The following is a 16,743-nucleotide window of genomic DNA, read 5'->3' on the forward strand; positions in this document are numbered from 1 at the left end:
CAAAGATCACTCTGTAAACACCACACATTTATTTCCCCTGCCGTACAGCAGAGATCTCATCTGTTTTTTCTTTTAGGATGATAAAATACTTCAGAATATGAAACAAGTGCTCCCGATGCGTTGGCTCCCACACTCCTGAGCACTTCTATGAATGACTGCAGGGAGTTCAGAAATGTTGGCACGCTGCCTATCAGTGCAGCTGTGGAATATTGGAGAGATGGGAGAACGGCAAGCGGATTAAACGGGGTCAGTGGTTAAATTTCAGACTGTAAACCATCACAAATTACTGATTACCTGCTCCGGGGTGTAATCTCTGAATCGCGTTTGGACCACTAGATCCACATGACTGGATTCATATATTCGAACCTGACCTTATGGGGGACATAAAGAAAACCATTTTTTTGTGTGTTTGTTAAATATCATAGCGACCATGTAAGCTGAGAAGTAGAACATCTCTCAAAGCAGGTGCCAAATGTGATTGGCTACAGGCTGTAGCCTGCTTAGGGTAAGCCCCCCTACACCAGAAAACACTCACACAGAGTATTGTGCGCAGAGCTCCCTCGTCGGGCTCCCAAGAGAAACATATTCGGACTCTGTGCGATTTTTACAGGAGTCTGCCATTGCCAAGATGAGATGCGGCCTATTTAAGACAATCACATAATTTCGTTGGGAGTCAAAAGGATCCGTGGTGGTCACTGGGTAGAGAGAGAGGGGGAGAGAGCGGCCGAGTGAGCGTAGCTATGAGGGAGGGAGGGAGAGAGAGGGGGGGGGGAGGTTGTAGGGCTGTCTGAGTGGAAAGAAAGAAAATGACTTGCCGGGAGAGAGGACTGGAGTTCAAGCAGTTTACCGCGATTGGAACTCCGCATGGAAATAAATGGAGACCAAAGTGGTTAAACTGAAGCCTGCATGCGAATCTCTTTGATGCTTCATTCATCTAAAGCAGAAGTGCTGCCTCTGCTGCTGCTGTTGAATTGTTTTATTTAAGATATCGATACTGCTGGGAGGTGTGTTAAAAGTGATCCACGGACATGAATTTCTTGCGTTTGTCTTGCGCAGCGTGCAGAAACTGGAGACCGTCGTTTTTCCACCTGCTGTGGTTTCTCACCCTGGGCAACGTAAGTCTGCGTGCATGCTGCTCATAAAGTTTTCAGGAACTCAAATAAGCAAGTGCTTTCTGCATAATTACTCAAACAAGTTCATTTGCACTTCTTCTTCTCGCGCAGAGCGTTCTTATGAATGCTGGTGCTGACAGTGCCGAATGTGATCAAGGCGCATCTATTCTGCTACGGTCTCTCAATTTACCTCAAAACACAGGTAGGCTTTAAACAAGAAAAACAGAGGGGGGAAGTGTTGATGTGTTTTTGCCACTGTAATGATGTTTTTGTGGGTTGCTGGTCTGTTTTATGCTTTTCAGCTGAATTAAGACAATAAATACTTCTCGCTCGCTCACCCATAAAGCGGTCAGCAGCATCAAACGGCGCTCACCTGCGTTGTGCGTTACCGCCATTCACCGCTGGGGGGCAACCTGTACCCTGACTCGGAGTCACTAGTTGGTGCATGCTGCAGAGGATCTCAAACTGTGGTCTACAGCAAAATAAGGAATTCTTTCATTCTGTAAAAGTCGTTTCACTTATTTCACGTTACATGAAAGGAATTATTTATTAACGTGTCAAGTCAACAAAAAAACACACACACACAATAAAAATGGCTCCCAGAGCAATCTAGCTGGGACAGTGACCAAACTCTTCCTTGAGGATGCAGTGATGCCTGCTTTGTCAATTATTAGTGCCAGCAGTTAAGAGCGAGGCTTTCATCTGTTCTTGTTTTTGTGGATCTAACCCCATGTGGTGTGATGACTCAGCAACTTCTTTGCAGTTCTCTACCAGATCTTTTGTTGTTGTTGTTGTTGTTACCATGAAAGTGCATAAATATGTCTGCATAAATGAACTCTCTGTGAGCACATGTGCGGATGATCTGAAACAGAAAGGAATGGGAAAGCCCTCGCTTGTGTTTTGAGTTAGTGTCATAGGCAGCGCTTCAACAATTACTTCTCCTTGTTAATGTGTCAACATTCATATGTTAGAACGAGTTCATATGCAGAATTCATATTTTCATTCCTTTATCATCTTTAAGCCAAGGTGCCCACTGGCTGAAGACTTCATCAGTGCTAATGGCACTCAGGAGCCACTAAACCAACAAACCAACAACTGCAGGATCTTGTCTCAGCCTTGTCTGTCTCTCTCTTTCTGTGTGCATGTGTGTGTGTCTGTGCGTGTGTGTGTATGTGTACTCTGTTCTCGCGGACTCTTTGTTTGTATACTGTCAGACATGGGTCGCCGCAGCTGTTTTTTGTGTGAGGGTGGGACAAGCAGTTAACTGGAAGCAACTGTGTGTCTATGCATTCGGGGGATGTGGACAGAGGCAAAGACAGAGAGGACCATTTTCTGGGTTTGCTTAAGAGCTTTGCTTTCCGCATAGAAAATGCTTGAGACTTGGGGCATGTGTTTGCTCTTTGCAGTCCTGTAACTCTGAGATAGATAAGACTGGTGACATGTCAAGGCTTTGCTTCCTGCCTTGGCTGCCCATGCTAAAACTTATGCAGTCGTAGCAAATCAACGTGCTTTAAATAATTCACCCGCTGCTGAGGACAGGGTGCTGTGTGTAGATACACTGAATGACCAAGATGCACCAAAAAGCAGGCATTGGCACAGGCAGGGATGACACACAGTCTGCCACCCTGCATGTTTTTCCCACTGCCAGAACCTGTCTGTCTCAGTGCTATATATACTCATTGTTAGGTCTTGCTAAAGCAGGTCAGCCTGTACGGTAACTGGGACATGCCCTTATTGACTGTCCAATGTTGTTGTTATTTCTGTGCACTTTAACCTGAAAAAAGTGACACCGTATCACTTTTGCATGGCTAAACACATTTACAGTGGCCATTCCAGTACTGTGCCAAAATCAGCCATGATGCTCTTATGTCTGTTTGCTGCCAGATTACTCTTAAAGCATCAACTGTAAAATGTTTTAAGCTGTGTGACTTAAAACACGACAGCATCGAGTGTCCCTTTTAACTAAGTTCCCAGGACAGTAACAAAAGTTATGGTAAAAATGAATAAATAAATAAATAATTTAAAATGAGAGCAATCATGCACATTTAACACAGAGCAGTGCATTGGTTAGTGCAGTCACTTCACAGAAAGCAAGTCCTCTGTTTGAATCCAGTGTGTGTGGAGTTTGCATGTTCTCCTTGTGTCTGCGTAGGTTCCCGTAAGTTCAACTTCCTGCCACAATCCAAAAGTAATCTTAATTGTCCTTTCTTAACTGGTTATATATGTGAATATCCATGTGAATGGTTGTCTGTCTCTGTGTGTCAGCCCTGTGACAGAGTGGTGACCTGTCCAGGATGTACCCTGTATGGATGGATGGATGGATGGATAGATGGCTGGCCATCATGCACCTTTTCTATATATATTTCAAGTATATGCAAGAGTGAATATGTTCATTTCTTATAAAAGATGTCCCTTAGTCTGTTCTGCCATTCTTACTCCTCAGATGACCTTAAGCAATATTCTCTGTCACATGATTTTTCCTCAAAATGAAACTTGGACCAAGGCAGGGAGTCAGTATAAAATCAGCTACTTTTGATTTGACCTTTTGAGGAAAGCCCGTTAATTCTTATGATCACAGCATGATTAGACTTTTAACTGGACTACAACACAAGGGCTGACAATGACATTCAACCATCTCCCTTTATGACTTGCTGTTATCCAGTTTGAGCTATATAAAAGAAATAAAGTACTTGGTCAAACATGATTCACTCTCTACTAAAAGGCCTGGAATTGTCTAGAAAGCTTCCTTTTCTCGTAATCCTCTTTTGACCCCGTCAGCAAAAGTAAATGAGGCAGGCAGAGGAGAGCTAACAAAGAAAAGCAAAAAGCTGTAGTTTTAGACCGTGTTGTAACCAAGGCAGCAGCTGACACAATGTGCAGCAATTCACAATTAATTATGTTGACACAACAAATTAGTATAGATTTACCATGAGGCTAAACATTTATTTTTTGTATCTGTAAAAATATAGTCTTCTCTCATCACAGTTAAAACCTCTCAGCAGGCTTTCAGTTGCATAGTTCCAAGTTAAGAAATGTCTTTATATTTAATATGTCCACATTAAAAGACTAGATATAGTTGCTTTTTGTGGCTGCCTTTTTTGTGGGTGTTGTGATTGCAATTTTCACTCAGTGTTTCATTTGTCTTTTCACATTTCCTGTCCCTTTCCTTGCCTCTTCTTCCTTCAACATCCTTTATCTCCAGAATATGAGATTGTATCTCCATATGAGGTCGACCACCAAGGCGCTTACGTCTCTCATGAAATTGCCCACCACCAGCGCAAAAGGCGGCGCAGATCCCTCGCTTCAGACGCAGACTCATCTGTCGCTGAAAGCATCAGCGAAACAGTCCACTTCCGACTCAGAGGCTTGGGGCAGGACTTCCACATGGAGCTGAGGGACGCCTCGGAAAGCCTGATTGCACCTGGCTTCACCATCCAGGTCCTGGGAAAGAATGGCACCAAGAGCCTGAGGGCCTACCATCAGGATGACCTCTGCTTTTACCAAGGGTCACTGAGGTCAAGGGTCAACTCCTCTGTGGCACTATCCACATGCATGGGGATGGTGAGTCAAAACAAAGATGGGCTGCAGGATGGGTTCTGAAGATAAGAAAGGAAAGTCAGTAAATAGTTCAGATAAAGGGTGTGTGTGCATCTGTATCAGTCAAAAAGACTTCACGGTAAATTCATCATAAAAGTGCATCTCAGGGACATTTTTATATTGCTTAAGTTTTGGCAGCATGTAGGTTTAGCAGTGAGTTCTCTAATTGCACTCAATGACCGAGAAAAAAAAACGAGCTTGGGAGCCAAAGAAATTTGGCTCATCCTGGGACCGCTGATACTATAAACACTGAGTGTCAGAGTTCTTGTCATGGCAAAACCGGGGAAGCAGAAAGAGAGAGGTTATTGACCTTTTTTGGATTTCAACACAAAGTTTGGAATATAGTAACTTAACACCCCGAGACAAAAGACAGACAGTAAATTCAATTCAATTGCAATTCTTTCATTGTGAGACGCCATACTTTTTGATGAAACATTATGACTCTCGACAGTATGCTTCTATGGCTGTCTTTCACACAGTTCTTGAGTCAGTCCATTGTCTGTCTGATGTGCAGAGAAAATTGACTTAAATTGACTTAAAAACCCACCGAATAAGTTGGCAAAACATACACAGGAGGTTCTCGTTCCAGCGTGTCATGCATTATTAGTTGTAAGTCGGCTAATGAATAACTAATGGATGGAAAAGCTAAGCTTCATGTTCACATCATGTTTGCTACAAGCCAGGAAAATTCTAAAAATACACATGGGCCAAATATGCCATGACAATGTTTTGATGGTATTTTATCTTTACGTTTAGCACATGGCGTTTACTACACGGATATAAAAATATTTTGAATATTCCTCCAACAACGAGAAGCACCTTTGCATCATCTTGAAGGCCGCAACATTTGCAGCTGTCACTGCTTAAAGAGGATTGAAATGGGTGCAAATCCAATCCAGGTGAAATTAAACTCTGAGCACTCTAAAAGCTACACAGACAGTAAGCGGATATCCACATGCGAACCTGAGCAGATTTATTGGTGTTTAAATGATCAGCTGTATTTGTGTGTTTGGTCAGAGTGAAGCTCGGTATCTGCTCTAGCAGTGTTTGGAAGCAATTTTATTTTTCTTTCTACTCGTTAATGTATAATAAGTCCATCTTTTTTAGGCATAAAAGTCATTATTATGCAGTTTGGGCTAAAAATGCTGACTGAATCAATCTGAATTAAATCCTCTGGACTAGTTTACATTCTGTTTAGATTTACTGGCTAAATTCCAGTTCTCGCCTTGGTGGTCCTCCTGTGCTGCATGAACATAAAGAAGAAATTACTGTAATAAGCTCAAGTGAGGTAGTGCCACGCTAAGACCCCAAGTGTTATATTAACCCTCTTAGCAGTCTGGACTAGAGAACAAAGGACTTAATTAATACAAAAACTTACCTACACACTTATTCGTTTTGAAGTCAGCATGTTCTTTACGCTGGCTGCCAGTAGAGTTTAAAATGACCGTATGTACACACACAGAGCACTAAATCACCAGGCTCGAGATTATTTCTTACAAAATACACTGCTGCTTGCAGTCTTCGTTCACAGGCTCAGCATGTGTTAGTTGTTTCACACATTTGACTGTAGACTAGTGGAGACAGAGCCTTTCAGCCTGTGGCACTTGTGGCACAAGGCATTGGAACGGTCTACCACTACAGCTATGTTTAGTTGACTCAAACCTTTTTTGTTCAACCAGACTTTCTGTTGAGAATTTTATTGATTTGTTTGGTCTTATTGTTTCTTTTTATTTGCTATTATGCCACTTAATTTCATTATACATTCTACTCTTTTTCTGTTGTACAGCTGAAGCTTGGTAAAAAGAAGAGAAGTTCTCAAGTGTTCCTCATTTTGTTCTTCAACATCAGTGGAATGCTTCATTTGTCAGTTGACATCCGTTAGTGAATGCATTCAGGCCAGTGGGATATAAGCTTTCATCTGAAAAAGAAATATTGTTTGAACTTGTTTCTTTTCACAGTTTTACCAAAAGCAAATTCCCCTAAAAACCAGTTTGACCACATTTCACTTAAGCATGGCTTTTAGTGTTTTTAATTAGGCTAAAATAAATTCCATGTTGGTTTGCTGTTTATATTTCATTGTAAGGGACCACTGCTGTGTCTGAGAATTGCCCTCTAAAACTACAGGCAGAGAATGGCACATTTCCAGGGATGCTTCTCTTCTTCTGTGTGTGTGTGTGTTTGTGTGTGTGTGTGTGTGTGTGTGTGTGTGTGTGTGTGTGTGTGTGTGTGTGTGTGTGTGTGTGTGTGTGTGTGTGTGTCTACATTTCAGAGCAGATCCCAATAAAAGATCCAGCCAAAAGGTCCAGGGTTGCAGAGACTGTAAATGTTGTTCTCACGGCTGAGGCGGGCTAGGACAGACTGGGTCAGGGCATCATTGGGAATTTGGCTTTTTCTGATGTGAAGTTGGGAAGTGCAAAGCAATATCAGCAGGCAAAAGTATTTAGATTCTAGGGAAAAGATCAAGCTGGTTACTGATTTTCAAAAAAAGGGAAGAATGCATTTTATTAAGCGCTAAACTGCATATAAGAATTTTTCTGCATACGTTTTAATATTTAACTTCACCACTGTCACACAGTCAGTGTTGATACATAAGATGAGTTTTTGCACTAAAGACCTACATACCTATAGGGTTAAACTGGCTGTGCATAGTGCCAGTCTTTTAGGGACTTAAGCCATTTACATTGTTACGTTGTGGTGTCAACGTACATGATACCTCAACGGATTTTAAAATGAAGATGTTTAGATTGATTTAACGTTAATATAAGCTTTGGTTAAGGTTCAAAGTTCTTGGACAAGTGTTCAAGTCCAGCCAGTTAATCTAAGTGTGTGTGTGTGCTACAGATGTTGCATACAACTGGTCAAAACGTCATAACAGAGTTCACTGTACTTGAAAGCATATGGGAGACCTTGCACTTTGGCCAGTTTGCTTTAGCAAGGAACAGGTAAATATTGACCGGAGCAGCACTGCACCTGGACTCGAAATGTGCAGTGATACAACTTAGATTAGACTCTTTCATCACATTTGTTTGCGCTGTCATTCTTAAAAAAAAAAAAAATTAACACCATCCATCTGTGTTTAGAGTAAGCTGCAGGGTTAGGGTTTCTCACGCTGGCTAATCGACGCCAACAGAAGGATAATGAAAGATCAGAGTGAAAAGGAGTGACATTGACGAAGAATATAAGGGTCGTTGCTCCCTCCCTGGAAGTTTGAAGTGCTAAAATTCTTCTTGCAGGCAGTGTAACATTGTTAAAGCCTATTTATAATTTGCCTTTTCAACTCTCATCTTCTGGCAGCCCATGCAGTTGATGACAGGAGGGTGATCAGCCGTAAAAATCTCTGACTTACAAGCAATGAATTGATGGAATAAAAGTTTCAGGCCAATCCCACTGATCACCTGCCAAAGGGTTTCTTACACCAGCACACACACATGGAACAGCCCATCATAAAACAGTTCCTTCTCTGTGTCGACTTTATGCTGCAGCATGATATGCTTTAGTCCTGCTTTTATGGATATGAGGCTATTGAGGAGTGATATGCAGAAATTGTTCCAATCTGGTAACTTTCTTTTCATCCCTATGCCTACATATGGCATCTTGTGCAATTTTTGGTCCAAACAAAGGGGAAAAAAGATGTTATTCCTGAGATCTTGAAACAGAAGACAACTGGAGTTCTTTAGGTTTGTGATGACATTTTACCTCTCATCCAAGGTTTCACAGGGATTTCATCCTTAACCCACAGGTGATGGTAATGACCCATGCCTTATTTCACACCTTGAGATAACTCACATGATCAATAGTAGGTCAGTGACCTCAAGACCACTTCCAAAGGGGACAACCCCTTACTAGGGGTAAATAGCCATTTTAGACCTGTAAAAGCATCCTGGATAAGAGGTGAAACATCTTCATACACCTAAAGAACTCCAGTTGCCTTCTTTTTCAAGCTTTGTTGAAAAACCTACTCAGACACAAGATGTTTAGCATGCCGAACTAATATGTTGAACATCGTTATTGTCATCCAGCCTACCTAACAGCAGCTAGTTGACATTGTGAACTCACCAGCATGGTGGCAAAACGTAAAAGAATGTTGTAAGCCTCACAGAGCTGCAAGCATGATTTTTATCTGTAAATATGTTAACTTTGAGACTTGGCTGTCTGCAAACCCCATGCTGGAACCTGCTAGCTTAAATTATTGAGTTATTATGATTCATTTTCTCAAATATTTTTCTGTATGCAGCATAGCAGCAGCACTGTACTACCAAAGTAACAATTTGGTCTTATTGTGCCTTTTTGTATGCTATTTAATCTCCTGCTAATTTGCATCCATGAACATTACACAAAGGTATGCATAATAACCTTTTTTCAACTAGTAACTACTAATAAGCAACTGCTTACTCTCTATACAGTATGTCCTTTTTTCACATCTGTACTTTAACCCTGTGCTTCACCTACATCTGTATCAGTTTGGCTAATTTTACTCAGACTTGTAAAGCACACCTTCCTTTTGTATCAAAGGGAAATTCTTAATGTCCTGCCACTACAAATCACTTGGAAGGTATGTGTTTTCCACTTGTAAAAGGATGGGTGTGTTTCTTGCCTCGGGGCACGCAATCATGGTAATAATAGAATGCTGCACATTTCTTCCACCTCTGGGATTTCCAAGCGAATATGAGGGATGGGTCTACTGATGTTAGTGAAGCTTTGAAAAGCACATAGTGTGGTCTTGGCAGGTTGCTATCACCATTTCTCAGTAGATACTGTGCACCCAATGATGTGAGAACAGTTTTATCAAGGCTTCATCATTCATGGTTTCCTCCACCATACCACGGAGATTAAGTAATGAGGACCTCCAGTTTGTGTAATCCGTGCTGGATATTTTGGATACAGTGGGAATCTCTAATTCGTAAAGAAATGCGCATTAAACTAAAATATGACCCGAGAGAGCAATTCACAGTTGTTCAGTTAACTCTGTCAACGCAAAGCTCACAATCTGAATCCTTGTCTTCGGCTGCTGGAAGTGTAGCCATCGTGGAATCAGTGTGGATGACAAATAAAGCATTGCAGCATCATCTCTTGAAGCACTTTGTTCTGTCAAAAGACGGATTGTTTGGAAATGTGAAGCCTTGTGTTTGAGATGCCAAAGTTGCCACGTATTTTTGTCGAGGACAGCTAGGAGGGGTAGAGATAAATAACGACAGAAACATATACAGCCTACAGTCAGGTGCATCTTGTAATGCACTGAGCGCTTCCCCGCCTCATTTCCGCTTTCCTTCTGTTTCTTGCCCGCCTACTCTCCCCCCCCCCCCCCGTTCTTGTTGCTGCTTGTCTGGATGAGTCTGACACAGAGTCCAGCTGTCTGTGCCCTCCCAAGTAGTATTTCAGCATTTTATGACTGCTATTTGCACTTCATACTGTGTACTGTGTAATCCGATGACTTTGGCTATTTAGGAAAGGGACCAGTGTGACCTAATCTCTTAACATAGCAGCCTGCACACACACGCTCACGTACGTATTAAATTAAAGAAAGTGCATGTATGTTGTTTGTGCTCAACTCAAAAACTGCATAAAAAAGATAATCTGTTTTTGTCTGTAACGACATCCTTTAGCTTTGTTTAAATTCATTGCACACACAGTACAACACCTCTGCGTGTCTAGTTTTCTGTCACTGAAACTTGATGTATTCAGTAATAGAACACTTAAAATGAAATCAGCATATTTTAGAAGAGCTCACAGCCAACAGTTAAATACTGTGGTATCAACATCTGGATTGGATATCTGAAGCACAGGACAAAATACATTGACAGCATTTGTAAAACAATTAGATGCATTGATCTATCCTTCCAGAGAAACAGTCCTTTCAGTCTATGTGACAAAATGCAGATGAGAGGAAACAGGATAATATGTGGAGGAGTGACTCATGGTCCTTTTTATGATGGAGCTCCAGACACAAGCATATTAGCTGCTCATCCCTAACTTGGCTTTGCGATGCTTTTGAAAGAGCTTTTCATGCGCTCATTTAAAATATTAAAGCGACACTGATGATTTGACCCAGGGAAAAAAGTGAAGTTGCATAGACAAAATATTGAAATGCCATGACATGGCAGTAAGCTACCATGGTCAGCTCCAAAAATCACTTCGTATATGTGTAGACAGATATCTGGGAACTGCTGTGTTACAGCAATGCTGAAAAGACAAAGCAGCCAGTATACACAAACTGTAAGATACTTTAGTAAAAGAGTAAAAGAGTGAACACTGTCACTTTGAAATGTGGCCATAGCTATCTTGTTGTTCATGCTTGCTGACATGTCTCCAGTGGAAAGCCTTTGGCTTCGGTTGAAATGGCGAACCACTTGCTCTTGAACTGTTTGCTTCATGTATTGTACTGTAAATGCTGTTACAGCGAAGTATCATATGCAAATGTAAACAAAAGTGGAAATTAAAGGTTTTTTCTAACCACATGACTTATAAAGTTGGCAACATACAGCTGCAAATAAGTCAAATTTAAATAGTGCAGCTCTGAAAATATCTTCTCTGTAGATACAGTTCTTTTTGAGACTGAATGTCAGCCAGATTTCCCTGCGCTGTCTAAACTACTGCTATTAGCTATCAAAAGATGTCTGTTTCTATAACAACCGCAAGCTAAACAGTCAGTACACATGCTGCAGGTTTAAATCCTATGGTTGATGTTCTCTCACTCAATAGGTTTCCTTTCTTGACTGTCTTGTTCATTGCAATGGATTGACTAAAAATAACCACATACAACAACAAAAAAAATGATGAAAAGGGATTTTTTTTAAATGTTCTTGGCAGTCTTTCCCCTGTAGAGCTGCTTTACCATATCACCACACTAATGCCCCAGTGTTCAATCCCTGAACCACCCACACAGAAAAAATAAATACTTAGCATGTGAAGTTCTGATGGTTGGCGGCAGCACAGTTCAGGTCAGAGGCCTCATCGTGACTTGGAACCAATTGTTGACAATTGTCTGTGATTACACAGCGCCGGGGCGGGTGCCATGTGGAATCACGCACTGGTTGTCACATGTGATATAAGCAACAATCCTGGCTGGGGTATTTCTTGACCGTTGGCGGGCCAGCAATGGTGGAAGGTGGTAACGTTTTAGTAAGCCTCTTTCTCACTTCTTTCTTTCCCTCAATAACTGATCACGCACCCTCATCTTTCTGGCATGGAATGTTTTGCTGATGTTAATGCCAGAGAAGGTTTGCAACTTTGCAGTTATTGAGTCACCAGAGCGTTGGCGACCGTTGCGCATTTTCCGCTTCAGCATTCGACAACTTTACGTGGTCTGGCTCTTTGCGGCTGTTGCTGTGGTTCCTAAACGCTTCCACTTTGCAAAAATACCACTTAAAGTTGATTGTGGAATATCTAGAAAGGAAGACGTTTTACAGACTGACTTTTTGCAATGGTGGCTTCCTATTATAGTACCATGCTCGAATTCAGTGAGCTCTTTAAAACAAGCCACAATTTTTTTGCAAAAGCAGATTGCATGGTTAAGTGCTTGACTTTTACACTCGTGGCAATGGGACTGAAAACAGCTGAATTCAAAGACTAAGCAGTCTAGGCCTACATTTGTGTCCATATAGTGTTGCTGTTTGTAGGTAGCTTTCATCTGTGAAACACCAGTTACTGTATAGTGGGAAATGATCATTATCTGAATATGGGACATCTGTAAATAACAACTGCTCTCCTCTGGCTTGAGCATACAACTTGACAGTAGGATTTGAAAAGTACCCCAGCAGCCTGCCCCTCCACCCCATTTTACCATTAATGTCACACTCTAGGAATCATGTGGTCAGTTGGATATATAATTCTTTCATTTACCTGTGTTAATATTCATAATTTGATAATATTGCAAGGAATACGCCATTCTGACAGCTGTAGAACCAATCATGCTAATTACTTCATAAATGCACAGTACTGACAATAACTTTTTTTACTACAGTATGTGATTAAAGCTGTAAACTGCATGGTCATTGTGGTCATAGCTGACACATCTGTATCGACCTCATAGTTTTCACATGCAAAGCTCAACGCGGTACTTTCCATAGACTCTGCTTCGCTAGTTCTCTGACCTGTATGAAGGGTAAACGGCCCAGGTTGATGAGTGATGATGAAAAAATTGGTTCTGAAGACCTTGTCAGCATGAAAGACATCACTGTTTGAAATTTGCTCCTGCGAGTCTAACTTATTGCTACCAGAGATTCCCCTACTTAGAGATATGGAAACATCTGCAGACATCCACACATGCAGACTTTTGAGTTTCACATTTATGAGCCCTGATTTTCCAGCTGTCTCTCCCACTGTTTTGTCTCACACACAAACTTCCACTTTGTACTGTGTAAGGACTGACTTATGCACATACACACACAAAGACACATTAATAAACACTCACTACCTCACCACTGCAACTGTGTCACTGTGTCTCTGTTAGCCAGCATCTGACTGCAGGGATGAAGGGCCTCATACTCCACTCACAGTGAAACAAAATGAAAGAAAAAAAGCAGTGGCGACTGTAGTCATTTAAACATATTTTAGGGAAATGGTTGTAACTGCCAAGTGCAGTTAAAGTACAAACACTACATGCCAACTGACTGTCATCACAAATGTGGTGCATGTTTAGAGAGACTGAGAGTGAAAAAGAGAAGAAGAGAGCAAGGGAAACCATCTCCAACTGTCTGAATCTGTTGTGTTGATAGAAGTTTATTGAAAAGCTGAATATGAAAGCTGAAATGTCTCTTTGACACAGACAGGGATAGAGGGAAAAATAAAGCGAGAATAACGTCAGCTTAAAAAAATATTGTGAATAATTGTCACTGTAAAATGTAGAGATTCAAAAAGGCTTTTGACTCAGTTTATCCACTGAGATTAATAACAACATGCCACTGCTACAATTCAGACTGACCCAGTTAGAACATTTATAAATGAAAATTGCTGTGTCCTTAAATATGTGCAGATATATTGACAGTCGTGTGAAAAATAAGCATTTCACAAGATTCTATGCAATTCTTGAAGAACAAAGTACACCCCATTATTAAGTAGCGTGCATAATGACCTTTGGCAGCGTTAACCTGAAGTAATTCTTTAAGACTTTTGTGGAGGAAATTTGGCCCTCTTCTTTACAACTTTATGGGCATTCATTTATCCGCAGCTTTCTTAAGGTCCTGCCAAAGGATTTAAAACCTTGTTGGGGTCTGGACTTTAACTGTACAACTGCAACACCTTGATTCTTTTCTTTTTTAACCACTCTGTTGCAGATTTCCTGCTATGCTTGGGATCTTTACCCTGTTGCATCACCCATTTTGACCTGACCTCCAGGTCAGGAAAGTGCCAGCAATTCAGATTAATTAATTTAATTAGTAGCCCCTAACAGCTGGTACTGTACTTACTTTGTACCCACACTTTCTTTCAAAACTTTCTTTTTCAAGTGGCCATATTAATTGGCCTTTTACAAAAGCAACCTGTAACTGAATGTCTAAGTTATGCTGTGGCACCAAAAAAGCACACATTGATCTTCATATATAGTAAAAGGAAATTGTTGCTGCTGAAGATGTTCATGTCGCCCATTCTCGTATTCCATGTTGTATTAAAGATATCACAGGATAAACAGAGCTGGAAATGGGCTCTTAAGAGCTTCTCTTACATACATGCTATACAGCATATATCATGTTTATGCCACCAGCCCATTGGGTTTAAAATCATTCTGTCTGACCAAGTTTGGTTTAAATTTAGGTGAGATAACGGTTGACCCTGAACAGTAAAACAGATGTTAAACATGATGAAACGTGGCCAGTGACCTAAAGAGGTTTAAGGGAGGCGGGTTCAGAGCGACTAAGGGTCAAACCTTGACTAATTGCTAAAAGAGGCAGACTGGGTAGCTAAATGAAAAGCTGGCGAGAGTAATTATCGTAACGTTATCATTAAAATATATGACTGCAGCCCTTTGGGCCTTTTTCAGTGGAAAAGAATTTGTGAACTTTTGAGGTTTTAGCAAACAATATTTCATTATTGGGTCACGTTTAAATATTTTTTCACAAAAAAGTTGGGAAGAGACCCTCTTTTTTCAAGATTGTTTGGCCTGAGAAAGATTTTTTTGAGGGTTTTCCACATGGCTTGAGTGTAGACAACATGGGTGCAACAGTAGATTAGTGCAGCCTAGGTAACAGGTTGTGCTGTAAAGCTAATCAAACTCTCTATTTTGCCTCTAGTCAGGTTTGATCCAAACACAGGATGCAGAATATTTCTTGAGACCCGTGTCACACGGCTTGGCGCAGATGGAGAACTTCACAGCGCCCTTCGGTCATCAGCCACACATCCTCTATAAGAGAGAAAGGGACTCCCAAACACAGCGGCAACATGTGCTTCAAAAGAGATCCGCTGACAACACAGTGTTTGAACATCAATACAAGGGACTGCAAAAACAGCATGACAACAATAACAGCAACACTCAAGCTGACCTGATAAAACATCATGGAAGTGGCCAACAGCACAATGACCATCGCCATGACAGCGACTACAGACATGGGGAGAAGCAGAAGCAACACTTCTGTGGGAGAAGGAAGAAATGTATGTAAGGGCAATTTCTCCTTCTAATGCTAATGTAACATTGTAGTATTCCTCTTAAGATTTACATACATTATTGATTCCTGCACCTTCCTATTTGCTTGTTATAATACTTTTAAACCTCTAATAATTTGGTTTACATAGTGTTTATTAAAATCAATTTCACCTTAACCCGGAAACTTGCAAAAGAATTTGCAAGCACTGCTAACCTAACAATGTCTCTTGACTATAGGGGTCATAGATCATTATGTGTCAACTAGCCAAATCTCACTGGTATTTGGGTTTTCACGGTCAAACAGAAAGTAACAGCACCACTAAACTTTCATTTTAAGTGCTTAATCTGGCCGGCTAGGTAAAGTTTTTAACAACGAGGTGGCTCTTATTGCCAACTAAAGTCAGCCTCATAAATCCTCTTCTTCATGGATGGCTAGGCACTGCTAGATTGTAATAGATAGAGTAACAGCTGTACCAAACAAACTACTGAAGGGGTTTTTTGTTTGGTTCGGGTTATTTTTAACTCTCCTTTGTTGCTTTGTCTTAGTTTTTTGGCAAGAAGAAGAATTTGGACTGGAAATATCAAGAATTTGAATTGGTAATTCAAGATTCTGCTTTTAAAGCAATTATCAATCTTGGTAATTGCTTTAAAAGCAGTATTAAATAACGAAGAATGCAAAGAACATTTAGATTAGTAAAATGGGAAAAAATAATATACAAAATTTTTCTGGATTGGTGACATCCTAAGTGTTTAAGAACCAAACAATGTTATTTTATTTTGAGGTCAGCCTTACTCACATATTCTCCGATTTAGGGTGGATTTGATATTGGATCACTTTTTACTAATTTAATTATAAAAAAAAAGCCATGAAGTCATTTTTGCCCTTTTCAGATTTTCATATGAAAACACTTAACACTTACTAAATAACCTTCTTATCCTTCGATAATATTACATGTGTTTACATTTGTGGTTTACTCTGTTTGTAACAGCTTCACGAGGGTGGCTGGTGGAAGCATCAAATTGCTATTTAATGATGGTAATATCATCATATTTGTGCAGCAAACATTCACAAATACTTGTGAAAATTGGACAGCAGCTGTGTCTCATTTTAAATTGTAACACAAGATTAAAGACAACACATTCTATGTTGACTTGGGTTTCACATATTGTTAAGACATTAGCTCCTTTTTATGTAAAGGAGACAATCAGCAGTGTGTTGTCACTTACACAACATGGGGATTGTAAATGTTGTAAAGCAGATTGTCTTAGACTGAAAATCTTTAAACACAATAACACTCATTCATGATTAGCTGATTCCTCGAACAATCATCATTTTCATGTATTTATTTAGACATTTGTGGTTGATTTTATAAGTAAAGGTTAATTCTTATAATTTCTGTTTACTTTGCACTATGACAAATGTTTGCTCTCAAGAAATTACCACAAGATCCGTTAACATTG

At 40.4% G+C, this 16,743-nt stretch overlaps 1 protein-coding gene across 1 annotated transcript in view; it reads left to right on the forward strand.

Moving 5' to 3' along the window:
- The first annotated feature begins 1,028 nt into the window (after window positions 1-1,028).
- The window catches only part of adamts16 (ADAM metallopeptidase with thrombospondin type 1 motif, 16), a 49,924-nt gene continuing 34,209 nt past the window's right edge, over window positions 1,029-16,743 (forward strand). Inside the window, exons 1-4 of the mRNA XM_085473193.1 lie at window positions 1,029-1,115; window positions 1,224-1,314; window positions 4,315-4,673; window positions 14,933-15,290. Coding sequence (XP_085329319.1) covers window positions 1,029-1,115; window positions 1,224-1,314; window positions 4,315-4,673; window positions 14,933-15,290 — 895 coding nt within the window. The remainder of the gene's footprint in view (window positions 1,116-1,223; window positions 1,315-4,314; window positions 4,674-14,932; window positions 15,291-16,743) is intronic.

This window comes from Copadichromis virginalis, linkage group LG11 (genome assembly GCF_057382275.1).
Source record: "Copadichromis virginalis isolate Kocher_CV1m ecotype Utaka linkage group LG11, C_Virginalis_male_GT1.1, whole genome shotgun sequence".
In the NCBI taxonomy this organism is placed as follows: Eukaryota; Metazoa; Chordata; class Actinopteri; order Cichliformes; family Cichlidae; genus Copadichromis; species Copadichromis virginalis.